This window comes from Penaeus monodon, chromosome 16, assembly GCF_015228065.2.
Source record: "Penaeus monodon isolate SGIC_2016 chromosome 16, NSTDA_Pmon_1, whole genome shotgun sequence".
In the NCBI taxonomy this organism is placed as follows: domain Eukaryota; kingdom Metazoa; phylum Arthropoda; class Malacostraca; order Decapoda; family Penaeidae; genus Penaeus; species Penaeus monodon.
The window spans coordinates 46037489-46052488 of record NC_051401.1 but is presented as its reverse complement, the minus strand read 5'-3'; the positions used below and the strand labels follow the sequence as shown (position 1 = coordinate 46052488).

The following is a 15000-nucleotide window of genomic DNA, read 5'->3' as shown; positions in this document are numbered from 1 at the left end:
CCTCCCTATCCCCCATCCCCCCCTTTCTCCATCTCCTCCCCCCCCCCTTTCTTGGGCACTTTCATCCCCCGATAGAAATTCATCGAAGAAACGTTGGAGACAGAACGTGTATTGCAACTGAACGGCTGATTAAAGGTTGCCATTCATTCGCCAGCTTTCCCTTCTAGCGGTCTTTCTCCCTCCCTTTCACCTCCTTCCTTCTCCCTCCTTCACTCTTCCTTACCTTCTCCTCCCTCCCCCTCCTCCCTCCCTTTCTCCTCCTCCTCCTCCCTCTTTCTCTATCCCTTTCTCCTCCTCCTCCTCTCTCCTTCACTTTTCCTTACCTTCTCCTCCCCTCCTTCTCCCTTACTTTCTTCTCTCTTCCTCCCCTTCTCCCTTCTACATTCCCTGCTAATATAATAATAATAATAATAATAATAATAATAATAATAATAATAATAATAATAATAGCAATAATAATAATAATAGTAATAATAAGAATAATAAAAAATAGAAAGAAATAAAAACCCCGAAAGGCCTCAGAACCGAACCCAAGCGCCGCGTCAAAACTCCCTCCCGCGTGAGCCTGGCCAGCGCGCCGACGAGGCTCTGAGCGGCTCCGTTTTAGTAAGACATGGAGACTGTTACGTGATGATATGCGGAGGGAGGGGAAGGGAGGGGGGGGAGGGGAGGGGAGGGAAGCGCCGTCCGCACCTGCCTTTCCCTTCCTTCCTTCCTTCCCTTTCCACTTCGTTTCTACTTGATTCTTTTTATGTCATTTTCTCTTGTTTTGTTGGTCGGTTTCCGGTCTTCGTCCTGTTCGAGTTGTTTCTGTCCTGTTCTTTTCTTGCCTATTGTTTCTGATATAATTCTGTCTACCTGTTTCTCTTGTCGTCTTTTCTTATCTTATTTCCCCTTCCTTTTATCATGTCTCCGTATTCATTCCCTCCTTTCTCCGTTATTATTCCTCCATTTCGCCAAGACTAACGATCACAGACGATTCCCCCATCGATTGACGCTCGAAATTCCCCGCCATCGAACATGACCACCTGACTCGGATTAAATCGATTCCCCGGATTAAATAGAGCGATTAATGCGAGAAAGCCACGAAAAAAAAGATCAGATAATTAATATCCGAGGAAAAGGGGTCCCACGGCGCGCTATCTAGGACACCGGAGACAGAGCCGCTGTTGTACGTGACGTCATTGGAAAAAAAAGGAAAGTCGATAAGCGCTCGAAGTCGCCCATTTTCCGACAGCCAGCGAGGAGAGACAGCGAGTCACCTCCGTTAATGGTGGCAAAGGAGCTGGCGATTCATCTCTCCTCTCATCCCGAACCGGCTCTTTGCAGCATCCAGCGCGCGTGCTTCTTGGCCGCTGAAATAAACGCGGAAGGAGTGTGTGTGTGTGTGTGTGTGTTTCGCGTCCGAGTATGGAGGACGCGGAACCTTGGAGTGCGCCTCTCTCTCTCTCTCTCCTTTTATACTTCCTTATGATTTTTCTTTAAATAGGTGCGAGGTTATGCCTTTTAAAAACTAATTCAAAAGACCTTTGCTTGCCGATCCTATAGACCTCTTAAGCGGTGATGAAGAGGAAGCCATTTCGCCAGCCTCATTTGCATACGTCTCTCCGCCCACGTCTCTGACCTAGAATCCGCATACCCGGTGATGCTGGGCAGGAGAAGGCAAGTGTGCCAGTCACCTTCTCGCTTTTTCTTCGCTTATTTGGCCCACAAGAAACCGATGATTTTTTTTCTTTCGTTACAAAGCCTATGATTCATGCGTCTAGGCTTTATGGGGGCGGAGTTAACTGAGCTTGCATGTTGCACGAGATTAAGAGCTGTTGCAGTGGCCTGGCATCTCGAGCCAGCTCCCAAAATGGTATCTGGGGTATCGTGAGAGTCGGGCTGGGGTGGGGGGTAGAGGGAAGCGGGTGTCGGGTAGGAGGGGGTTGGGTCGTCTCGTCACTCGACACGCCCAGAGAACCACTTCAAACCTCCTGTATTTGCTGTTCTTCGTTTTCCTTCGTCTCTCCCTCTCTCTCTGTCGTCACTTATCCACCCTTCTTTTCCCTCGTCTTCCTTTCCTTCCTTCTTTACTCTTCATCCTCTTTCTTCTAGTATTTCAAAATCCTGCAAACCCTTTACTAACAGTTTATATCCCCGTATCTCACTAAATCAAGAACTTAAAGATAAAGAAAGGAGTTAGGAGGAAGAGAAGGTAAAGGAGGGAGAGGTTAAGAGGGGAAGGAAGGAGGGAGCTAGGAGAAAGAGAAGGAGAAGAGGTGAAGGAAGGACGGAGCTAGGATAAACGATAAACAAATATTCGGAAAAAAAAATCTGTCCTAAGCACGCTATCCCGATTCTCGCCGCAGCACACTCACGACTCCAACGGAAAAGGTCATGGCAAAGGCGTTAGGCAAAGACCTTTACTTCCTGACGAGAAGGCAGGAGGAGGCAATCAAGAGGAAGCGCGCGTGGGCGGCTGAAGCACGGCAAGCAAGCAGGCAAGCAAACAGATGCGGAGGCGGACCGACACGCACGGATAGTAAAGGGGTCGCGCTGTAGGTTAATGGCGCGATGGTCATTCGTTCTCTAAGCAGCTTCCCCTTATTGTAGCAGGCGTTGGAGGCCGACTCCGAATCCCCTTTCGAGCGAGTTTTCATAAAAAGAAATCATGACGCGGGTTCGTCATGCGCTTGGTTGGAGATGCGCATGACTCTCCCCTCCTCCCTTATCCATCTCTCCCCCTCTCCCTACTCCCTCCCCATCTCAGACCCCCCCTTCCACTCCCCCACCCCCGATTCCCGTCCAGTCCTGGCGTGGGCAAAGGGCGGCATCGAAACCTGTCCCCGATGTAGGTCATCTCATGAGGAAACACAGCATCATCAGTTTTCGCAGCATCCGCGCCAGAAACTCCTACGTGTTCATGCCAACGAGAGGAAAGTCTGTTGGAAAAAAATGTAAACTAGAATCTCTGAATGTCTCAAGCAAATCGTTTCCGCGACGGAGGCACGTGATGGCATCTTGAGATAGGCAGGAGGCGTTCACCTTAATTAGGTCAGGCATTACGAGGAAGCGTCGGCGATCCGTGGGCGGGGATACTCTCACCTGGTTCCATTACTCCGCGGCCGGGCGTCATATCCTCATCGGGGAAAAGCAAAGTCTTCAACGCATCGTTATGAAAGGCGGGAATAATTTTCTCGACGGCCGTAGCCCAAAATGACGCGATGTAGGGATAAGACCGAGGGCTGGAAGCGTCGCGACGGCCTCCTTAAATGGGACGGGTATTTGTTCCTCCCAAACATGAGGTCTGACCCAGAAACGCTGCTCTTAGGCCCATCCGCCCGGGGCCACTCCTCCTCCCTTCCCCGCCCATACCCACCCATACCCACCCACTCTCCTCTCCCCCCGGGACTTGGGGGGGGGGGTACAGAATGCAGTTTCCATACATCGTGATGCGTACGTCTTTAATATTTCTCTAAAGATACTTGAAGCCGGTGGTATTTCAAGATAACTATTACCTGGCTTCTTTCCTCTTGTCTACTAGCACTACAATTCTCCTCATAAAATAATCACGTTGCAAATAATCAAGCTTATTCCTCAATAGCATACCTCGCTGATATAGCATCTTCTCATTAATGAATGAGTGGTTACGTACAAGGCTGTAGGGGGAGGGGGGGAGAGAAGGGGAAATGGGAGGACGCTGGGGCGTGGAGAGTCGGGGGGAGGGGGAGGAGGGTGAGCAGAGGGGCGTAGGGCGTGGGGTAACAACAACAAATAGATCGGACAGGTAGTTTGTGTGTAAGTGTCATTATCATCTCCCTGGGTGGCAGACTAAAGATGTCGAGATTGCGGAGGTCCCTGTGAAGAACACGTACGTAACTGGAGAACATTTAGCCGATTTTGCCGATAAAGTCGTCACGTTTGTGTTATAACTGGATTGAAATAAATATGGGGGTTTAAAGTGGATCAAAGGCGACGTAAAATCTGTGGTTGCGTCAGCGATGTCTCTCGGGCAGATCTTGAACTCGACGGAAATGCCTCAAGGAAACGAGATTCAAAAACTAAACCGCTGAGTGTTGCTTAAGCTTGCATTGTTGGCGCGCCGCTGCCATTGCAAGAGCATTACTGGAATGGAATGCCTTGACGTTTATATTACAAAGAGCAGAGTCATTTTCGAGATTGTGCGCTGGTTATTTGCATCTTTTTGGGCGCCATTAACGGAATTAATTAAGCTTATAACTGATGAGTTTTTTCGTGTATTTTCTTCTTCTTCTTCTTCTCCCTCTTTAGTTTCTCTCTAATGACGTTAATTATTGTCGTGGGATCACCGAGATGTTTCTTTCCATACGATTCGTCCATCTATCTTCCTCCCAACAATTTTGCGGTAGACCCAGATTTTTCTTTCCTGTAGTCTCGAGATCGCACGGGCGAACTCATAGCCTTTCGTTAGCCGTAAGGTCGACTATCCGCAAGAGATCTTCGAGAATATCACTCTAGTCGCGTGCTGGACCCAATACAAGTCCATATGGTTCATATCGCCTCGGCTGACCATAAGAAACCTACTAATCATGTCTGTCGTTGAAAGCTGATGGGTAATGAACACGGCGCTCTTGAAAACAATGCCTCGGGCTCAGACGCTTGGCTTTTAGAGGAGGGGGTGCAGGGGGTGAGGAGGAAGGGCATTGGGGGTTTGAGGGGGGACGGGGTGAGAGGGGATAGGAGGGAGGGGGAGGGGTGACTGAAGGAGAAATCTTATGCGCGAGAACCAGATTATTAACGAAGTGAGGGTGAACTTTAGCTTTACCTCGAGACCTTTTACTCGTATAAAAGTTCCTGGTCTTGTTTGAAAAATTCGTCTCTGTCTCTGTCTCTCTCTCTCTCTCTTTCCCCTTTCCTCCTTCCCTCTCTCCTTTCCTCCCTCCCTCCCTCTCTCCTTCCCTCCCTCTAACAGCCCTTTCTCCCTCCTTCCCTTCCTCCTCCCTCCCTCCTTCATCCTCCCTCTCCCTTCGCCCCTCTCTCCATCTGCATATGCCTGTCACCCTCCCCGCCCACGACCCAAAGCAAAATGTCACAGCCGTCAGAGTAGGCGTCTCAGGTGCTCCTCTAAAGGACTCTTGGCCCTCGGTCCTTCGGCTTAGGCTCGGGTAGGCCTCCTTAGCCCTTACTTCCTTATATAGCGAAATGAAAGTTGCTGTTTTGAGGGAGGCGGATCTACGGGCGAAGGATGTTCCTTTTGTTGTTGTTGTTGTTGTTTTTGTTTTGGTAAGTTTGTAGATTCGTTTTGGGAAGTGGTGGGGTCTGTTTATTAATATTTGCGTCGTTGTTCTTTATTAGTTTTGTAAATAGGGGATTAAGGTGTAATGTCGCGTATATTGTAGATAATGAACAGAATTTGCTTGAGTTGCATATCGAAATTCAGTTTCTATTATACATAGATATTTTTTTTCGAAACAGACATCCTAATTTCACGCACGCACGAGCCATTTCCGGACCATTTTTTCACATTAGCTTCTTAAACCTTTCCAAAAAAGCCGTTTTGCTGATCATATGCGCACAGCCAGCGTCGCCGCCTCCCCAAGTCACGGAAGAACACCCCCCCTCCTTCCCCTCCACACCCCCACAACCCCCCGGGGCTAATGAATAACATCTAAGAACTCATAACCATAACAAGAACCTTTAGGCTGAGAACTGGGACAGGTGTGAATTCCAGCGGCCTCGTAGTGCCCCGCAGCGACGGCTCTCGGGCTCCAAACGTGGAGCATCGTCGCGAAATTTGCGAAGTTTTCTCACGAAGTTGTGGCTTTCATGGAGGGGGTGGGGTGGAGGAGGGGGAGGGAGGGGTGGGGTGGAGGAGGGGGAGGGAGGGGGTGGCGATCGAGGGGGAATGAGGGCGTTGTAGAGGATGGGGGAGAGAGAGTATGGTAATGTAAAGGGGGAAGGGGAAGAGGGGAGAAGGGAAGTGGGACATCGTCGAATGTAGAATATATATATGTATATATATATATATATATATATATATATAATATATATATATATATATATATATATATAAAGTTCATGACATACTAATAAAATTGATACTTATCAACACCGCAGCGTACCGACTGCCCATATCTTCTGCCTCTCCTTTTGAAGATTAAAAACAGCATCTAACATCTAACAAAGAAACACAAACATATTAATTCAAAGAAACGAGGTTAATCGTCATATAGCATGCATCCCCCTCGACCCCGGGTCAAGAAAGGGACAACCCAGTACCAAGAACGTCGAAAAGCCTCGTAAACTTAGTCTTTACTTCGCCGTAATGATAAGGTGGCGGGCGTTCGCGGCCTTGACTTGCAACCTTGCAACCAACCGCCTACCCAAGCCACCAGAACCCGGGTCTTGCAGGCGTGTTGCTAGGACGTTCGGTGCAAGGGTAGGGGGAGAGGGAGAAATAGAAGGTAAGAGAGGATTCAAGAGAAGAGGGGAAGGAAGGAGGGAACTACGAGAAAGAGAAAGAAAAGGGGAAGAGGGGAAGGAAGGAGGGAGCAAGGAGAAAGAGAAGGAAAAGGTGAAGAGGTGAAGGAAGGAGGGAAATAGGAGGAAGAGAAGGTATAGGAGGGTTCAGGTGAAGCGGGGAGGGAGGGGGGAAGAGGGTCAAGTGAAGGTAGATTAAAACCCTACGATTCTCCTTGGCGTAGGATCGCGTAGGATCCCGGGGTCCTTCGTTGTCTTGGCTGGAGGAAGGGGTGTGCTTTGTGCTTGCCTTAAGTCGATTCAAAGTATCCTTCGGGTTGGCTAGCCTTTTGTCTTCCTCCTCCAGGATGTTGACGGAGAGAGGATGACGCGCCGCCGTTGTTATCGCGTCTTGACCTTCGCGTGTTTCTTTCTCTCCCTAAAAAAATAGATATAAATGAAAAGGGAGAATTAAAAAAAAACAAAAAACGAAAGAGAGAGAAAAAACAACTCTATGGAAATGTCAGAGATATGATTTGCAGACGAACTCAGACCTTGAGAGAAAGCATTTATAAGTTTCGAAAACACAATGCCTTAGGCCTATTTTGACCCTTACGCCTTATATAGATTTGGGGATTCATAACGCCTTCCCATATTGAGTTTTTTCCCGTAGGCGCTCAAGGTAGGGAAGGCCACGGGCGGCCGGAGTACCCAAAGGAGAGTGGGCGGCTGGGCGGAGGGGGGGGGGGGCAAGGGAGAAGGTTGAAGAAGGGGGGGATGGGGAGTACATGACCTTGAAGGGGTTACCAATAATCGCGATTCATGTGACGAAATACTCAGTGTACTCAAGCTAATGCTAATACAAAGTAGCCGGACAGGTAAGGGTCAGTTTGCAGTGGATTCAAGAGGGGAAAATGACCCTTTCCTTACGCTTGAATCTTCCATGAAAGAAGGCAACGTCAGTTCATGACAGGTAAAACAAATGGATGCAAGTTGTCATGATCTGCAATATGTCAGCGCATGACGACCTTCCGCTGGTTCTTACTAGTCTTGCTCCTGATACTTTGGTTTTTATTCGTAACTGTTTTTTTATATATAGAACTGTTCATGACGCACATACCTGGCGAGCTCTGAGGTGAGCAGTCATCAGTCGCAGGTATTTCCCTTGAGAATGCGGCTTCCATTCGTCTTTCGAACTGTCTGGCTGTTTCTAGTCATTTGCTCTTGAACAACAATTGTGTCTTGATTGTTTTGTGATATATAAGTGCGATGTGACCCTACCCCCCAAACACGCACGCACACACACACACACACACACACACACACACACACACACACACACACACACACACACACACACACACACACACCACACACACACACACACAGTCACGAACCCAGCGAGCGAAGCAAGCAGCAATTGCCTCGAATCCCCGACTTCTTTCCGTAATAGCGACGCAATTACGACCCGAACGGCCTCGGGGAAATATTAGAAACGCCACAACTGGGTCTTCGAACCTTCGCATCTGGAGCGGACGACGCCTCACTCCCGACGAAGGAAAACGCTAATTGCCGGGGCGTTGTTAAGGCTTTGGTCTCCAGGGCTAAAGGCGCTGGATCTCACTCCGACGAAGGAAAACGCTTATTGCCAGGTCTCACTCCTGACGAAGGGCCGACGCAGGGTTACAGGGAGGTAAGGGACAGGGCATAGGGTATTAGGGATAAGGGGGGGGGGAAGACGAGGCTGATTGGATCCGATGATAATTTTGTAAGTTGGGAATTTTCTCTAAATTGACTTTTATTGTTGGTCATTCGGGGCTCTTGTTTCAAGGACGAGAAGGAGAAGCGATAAAAGAGAGGAAAGCGATAAAGGAAGAGGTGAGGAAGAGGAAAAGGAGGAAGAAGAAGAAGAAAAAATATGAAGAAGAAGGGTACGTTCGTTAAGATATGACACAAAACAAACTTGAAATTACGAACATGATAAAAAATAAAAAAATAAAAATAAACAAGATAACAGAATTCATAACCCGATCAATAAATAAATCTTTCGGAAGGAAGACCATTTTCTTTTTTTCTTAAGATCCTGCTGTAGGAAATGATTCATGACTTTGCTTCAGGAGAGCGGCGTGAGAAAAAGAAGTGGAAGACGAAGGCGCAGAAGAAGAGAAATAGATGAGGAATGAGTAATTGTAATCTGGAAGGCATTGAGCTCTGAGGAACGCTGCCCGAGGGAAGAGGATGTCATGATAAGGGCGCTGGAAGGGCGTTGAAAGACCTTGAGAATCCTTCGCGAGTCCAGGGTGCGAGGAGGAGCCCGGAGGGGGTGAGGGAGATGGGTGGTGCAGGGGGGGGGGGTGCGTGGGGATGGGTTTGGCGAGGGGAAGGGGAGGGGGTGTGGGGGATCACGAGGTGGGGGTTTTATAGACACTGAAATCCTCGTGGGGGAGGAAGCAAAGATGAGGGGATTATCTCCTCCACCGCAGGAGCTGTCCGTCGCCCCCGTGTCCTTTATCCGCGCCCTTCGTGCTCGGCCAGTCATGGAAGGAAAGTTGATGAAAATTTCGAGGGAGAAAGAAATTGGGAATTACGCCCTGTTATGTCAAGGTCGGGCTTCTCTACCCGTGCCTTCGCGAGGCTTTTGTCCGCGGTGAAAACACTTCGGATGTCGGGTGTGGAGGGACCCGTCTCCACACACGGTTCTGCCTCGTCACAAAGCGCTCGCTCTCTCTCTCTCTCTCTCTCTCTCTCTCTCTCTCTCTCTCTCTCTCTCTCTCTCTCTCTCTCTCTCTCTCTCTCTCTCTCTCTCTCTCTCTCTCCCTCTCTGTCTCTGTCTCTGTCTCTCTGTCTCTCTCTGTTTCTCTGTCTCTGTCTCTCTCCTTCTACTTATCTGTCTACCCGTGTCCCTATTTCTCACTCTTTCTTACTTCTTTCTTGCTTGTCATTCATTCCTGCTCTTCCTCCCTCTAATCACTAATCTTCTAATCCGCCTTTCTCACGGCACCTGCCTCTCCCTCCCACACACCCTCATTCCGTTTCCTCTTATTCTCCCTCTCCATCCACCCCTTTCACAATGGCTACCAACTCTCTTTGTTCAAGCAGAAACACTCAAAGAGTCTCGGGTCAACTGTATGGCCCGCTGCATGACAAGCCTCTCCTGCTGACGAAGGTATATTTGAGGACATGACCTGTTCATGAGCAGGACCTTTGTCTAGGCTATCGGGTCGTCAAGGGCTGTGTTGTGTTGTCCTGGAGTCATGGTCTGGAAAGTCTTAACAATGATGATCTCTTGACGGATGCGTTCCTTTATTCTCACATCCCAATTAAGCGTCGTTTTCTTGCTGTCAAGACACTGTTGAAATGAGTATTCAAGAGGAGTATGGCAGCGCTAATTGGATGCAATCCGTGTAAATAAAATGAGGGAAGTCTCAGGGTCACCAGGATGAGGAGTGGCGAGGAGAGACATGGCGGGCGAGGAGAGGGACAAGGTGGGCTGGGGACCCAAGAGGACACGATGTTGCACAATCTGACGGCGTTTCACTTGCACTTTTGTCTTGTGGAAAGGGCAGAGTCACGCCCGTCAAGCTTAAGAGGCGCCAGCAAGTCCTCAAAACGAGGTAAAGGAGACGAGAGAGAGAGGGATAAGGGGGAGAGGGGAGGGAGGGGGTAGGAGGAATAGGGGCAACGTGAAGGACAGTAACTGTATCCCTATTGCCGTACATCCGGGATTTCCCTCTCGTTCTGAGGTCGACGTCGGGGCTCAGGCTCGAGGCCGACCTGGCTTTGCATCTCGGCCACAGGAAAAGTTCCACATGATGTCTCCTTCAAGAATGTCTTCCAGTGAATAACATACAATATAAGCGTGAATAAGGTGAAGGGAGACAGGTGTGTGAGTCACAGAGAAAACGGGACAAGTTGTGAGCGTGGGCTGGTCCCTCACACGATCAGCAGTGGGCGAGTCTTACAGGCTTTCCTTCTAACTCGTTTTGCGAGCGTTTCGCACAATTGGCATGTTCGCAAATTCTCCTTGGCGTTTCATTATAAATAAGGTATGCTATAAAGGAGGAAATCCCCATCATGAAAAGTAAAAGGAATGGTTTAGCTTGATATATGTAAGCCAGTAAAGCAACACATGACGACTTGGCACCTGATGTTGCTGTCCTTGACAAACCAGGCGCTCCCACGTACGGGCTACTGATACCGTGCGTGCCCGGTTATATTCAACGCTCCTCCTGGCTCAATGCTGCGTCTTTGCTTTCCGTGAAATACCCACACCATCAAGTAGATCACTGTATTTCCCTCTCTCAATCGCCTCTCACTATAAGGGAACGCAGGAACACATCTCTAATAAGGATTCATTATCCGAACGAGGACGCCAAGGAGCCTCTGACACCGTCCGGCTGCCAGGCAACTTTTGCCAGGCTGGACCCAGTGAATAATTTATTCACGCTGACGTTATCTTGCTAAGGCAAATATGAGACTTTATTCATCATTATTGTATAGACAATATAAAAATAACGCGCATTCTCGTTTGCCTCGAATCACGAAACAAACCAGGCCTCGACATGAAGCTGGGAGGAGGCGGACGTCCCTTTAGTATTTATAACGTCTCCCATACTTGGTAAGCGGGCCGCTATCCCTGGCAAGTGTGTTGATGTTTGATGTCGCGTCGTTGTACATTTGGCAACGCATAAGAGGTTGCCGCAGGGGGATGTACGATACTATTTAACCACGGAATTTACATGCTGCTTTTATTATACGAGTGCGAGAGATTGTATATATTCAGGAGTATCTAATTTTGCTCCCTAAGCTCTTGATTTATTTTTCAAGATGAACAAAGATGATGAACTTCATAACCCACAATAAATGAAACTACACATATTACTCAAAGTACATAAACTTTAACACAAAACACCCTTTTCATACACACACACACACACACACAAACACACTCATACACATTAATGAATATTACTCCTACCCTCAATAACCCCATATCCATAAAACTAACATCTCTTTTCTCTCTCTCTTTCCAGGTTTCTGCTCAAGTGAACTTAGGACAAGGACTTCAAAGAGAGATATTTTTCTTAAATTTAGAAGACGGCTACTTCGGCTGTCAAGTGAACGAGTCCACAGACGTACTTCAGTTGTTCGAAGTGTCGAGACTTTGTGATGGGACTCCGAACTGCTTCTTAGGATCCGATGAAAACTTCCAAGAACTCAAATGCACAAGTAAGTATCTTTGGCGTCTTTATTGTTATTATTTTTTAATTGTTATATATATATCTCCGTATAAATATTCGTATATAGATAGATAAATAGATAGATAGATAGATAGAAGGTAGACAGAGGAGAATAGGAGATGGAATATCTGAACTCAGCCATACGAACAAAATGGTTCGAAAGTCCGTAAATGATCAAATTATTTCGAAAAAAAAAAACCCTATCAGCGTTTAATAGACAAAAAAAAAAAAAAAAAAAAGATCAGAACTAAATACTAATCAATCCAATGACAAAAACTTTCACAAAAGAAAGAAATAATTCATCGTGTCACTAGGCCTCAATGGTCAATGGCCTATATATTATCAACCTTGATCTGTTATCCTCTGTTCCCATTTTCTTTGGAGGAAGAAAATAGAGGACGGGAAATAGACCAATTTTCTTTGATTGACCGCGACATATTGACCAAGACGGCGGAAATATGGGCCAAGAATAAGGAAGGAGAAGGTGATTGTTTGTTTGTCTGTAAAGTTTATGATTATTCTGAATCGCACGTTTGCTCATTGTAAAAACTATTTGATTATCTGTCACTGCGAAAAGGACAACGATTGGCTGTTTTATTGATAAATTTACGATTGATTACATGATTAATTAATCGGCAAATGTAACTAAGAAAAGAGAAGAGAGAAAATTATAGAATAACACTCCTCCCCCCTAAAAAAAAATCTCAACTCTAAAAAAAAAAAAAAAAAAAAAAAAAATCATCGACCAACTCGCTCCCTCCCCCCTCCCCCCCTCCTCGCCCCGCCCCCGAATCCAAGACAATCAACAACAACAACAACAAAAAAAAAGATTCCTCGACCGAATCCTTTGTCTATTCGCTTTCTTCCGACCGTCTTGACCGGACATGGCATTCAATTCGCCGAGGGAAATGACGGGAAATGAAGGGGGAAATCCTCGTCGCCGCCGCCGCTTTCCCGCGGGCCAAATGTTGCTTTTCCTGAAGGGTTTCTCAAGATATACTTTTGTTTGTGTTCTCTTGAGATGCTTATGGCCGCTGGTCCGCTTTGTACTTGCGGGTTTTCTTTTTCTTATTATTATTAGTGTTATATCGTTGTTTTTTTCCATCTTCTTGTTCCTCTTGTTCTTTCTCCTCCTACTTCTCGTCTTCCTCCTCCTCTTTCTTCTCCTCCTCCTCCTCCTCTTCGTCCTCCTCCCCCTCCTCCTCCTCCTCCTCCTCCTCCTCCTTCTCCTTCTCCTTCTTTTCCTCTTCTGCTTCTATCCCCCCCACTGCTCTTCCTCTCTCACTCCCTCCTTCCCTCCGCTCTCTCTTCCAAACACAGAAAATGGAGGTCGGATGAGAGAGGAGAGTCAGGGGGGAGGGAAGGGGAGGGGAGGGGAGAGTAGAATAAGAAGGAGTAGAGGGGAGGGAGAGGGAGAGAGGAGAGGGGGAGGGGGAGGGGGAGGGAGAGAGATGTGGAGTAGAGGGAGGAAGAGGGAGAGGGAGAGTGAGAAGTGGAGTAGAGGGGAGGGAGAGGGGAGGAAGAGGGGGAGGGAGCACAGTATATCTGCGTCCCGTTTTCTTTATCACCATAACGAGTCGTATGTCATTAAGAAATCACCAGTGACCCACAACCTGTCCTTGTCAAGGCCTTGTCAGGGCGTTGAGCTCTCGAGGGTGACTGTGTACCATTGCAAGGGCATCGCGTGGCCTCATTGCAGAAAGGAGTTCTTCAGTTTTTTCACGTTGCAAAGAGAGAGAGAGAGAGAGAGAGAGAGAGAGAGAGAGAGAGAGAGAGAGAGAGAGAGAGAGAGAGAGAGAGAGAGAGAGAGAGAGAGAGAGAGAGATTTCTTGTCTCCAAAACCTCATTATTCACCCTGTAGAATATACCTAATAATCCCAGACACTTTCATAAAAAAAAAATCTGCATTCTTGTTCTCTCTCTCAAAAAAAAATAATAATAAATAAATAAATAAATAAATAAATAAATAAAATAAAAAAAATATTAAATAATTAAAAAGAAATAAAATAAATGAAACAACGATGGTCACAATATGAAAAAAATTTCCACAAAAAAAAAAAAAATATTTAGGTCACTGTCCGCTGTCAATCAGAGCAAGGCATTCGGCGTGTCCAGATATGGGAGACCCGTTATTGCATTAGTGAGGGAAAGGAGGAAAGGGAAGGGGGAGAGGAAGGAGGGAGGAGGAAAGAAGGAAGAGAGAGGAGGAGGTGAGAGGGAAAGAAGGGGAGACGAGAGAGATGAAGGGAATGACGGATTAAAAGGGGGATGGAAAGGAAAACAAGATAAGAGGAAGGAGAATAGAAGGGAAGGAAGATAAGAAAAATGGTGATGAGAAAGAGGAAGCATAAGATAGAGGGAAAAGACGGAGAGAAGGAAGAAGAGAAGGAAGCAAAGGAAAAACGGAAGGAGGGAGGGACGAAAAGAGAGATCTATTGTCTGCATAATCAACCGACCCTTCCCCCTCCCTCATTCCCTCCCCCCCTCCCTCTCTCCATCTCTCCATCTCTCCTCTCTCTTCCTCCACTCGTTAGTGATCCCTCCTTCCGCCTCCTTTATCACACTCCATCTTCTTCTGACCTTTTCCTATTACGATTATCAGCCATTTCTCTATTTGGTCTTCTCTCTCCCTTTCTCCCCTTGTTCTACTTCTCCCTTCCGTCGGGGAAGATAAAGAGGTGGATAATTACTCCACTCGGGTAATTTTCGTGAAATCTCGGATCTCGGAAGATGATCAAGAAAAAGAAAATCTTTATGATCATTTTACTTTTTTTTTTTTTTTACCTTGTCATTGTCATTTCTGTGATCACATTCTTTATCGTGTCTAATGTCAATTCACTCTTTTATTATCGTTGGTTTTCGTAATCATATACAGTGTATGATAAAATGTAACAGAAAGACGAACGTGCTACCATCGCCTCGTATATATGAATAACAATGAGGTCAGATACCCATGTGGAAACAGATATTGATAAGGAAAAAGGATAATAATAATAATAATAATAATAATAATAATAATAATAATAATATTAATAATATTAATAATTATTAATTATTATTATGATAATATGATTGTGATAATTTATGATTGTGATAATCATAAAAAATAATAACAAAAACAACAAAACGGCAACACTAATCATTATAATACCAAAAGCAATTCAATAAGTACCAGCAAAATAAACAAGCAACAACCGCAATCTAAACAAACGAAACAAAAGCACATCGACGACAAGAGAATAAGAGCAGCCAACGCCTCTGAATCGCTTTCGAAAACGGTTTATGCGGAAATCGACTTCGAGACTTCCGGCGTCTATAGTCATACGGAAAACAGAGGTTG

General features: G+C 46.5%; 1 protein-coding gene across 1 annotated transcript in view; it reads left to right on the top strand.

The window, feature by feature from the left end:
• The window catches only part of LOC119582863 (neurogenic locus notch homolog protein 2-like), a 120791-nt gene that overhangs the window by 56085 nt on the left and 49706 nt on the right, over positions 1 to 15000 (top strand). The window contains exon 3 of the mRNA XM_037931357.1: positions 11454 to 11649. Within this exon, the coding sequence (XP_037787285.1) occupies positions 11454 to 11649 (196 nt within the window). The remainder of the gene's footprint in view (positions 1 to 11453; positions 11650 to 15000) is intronic.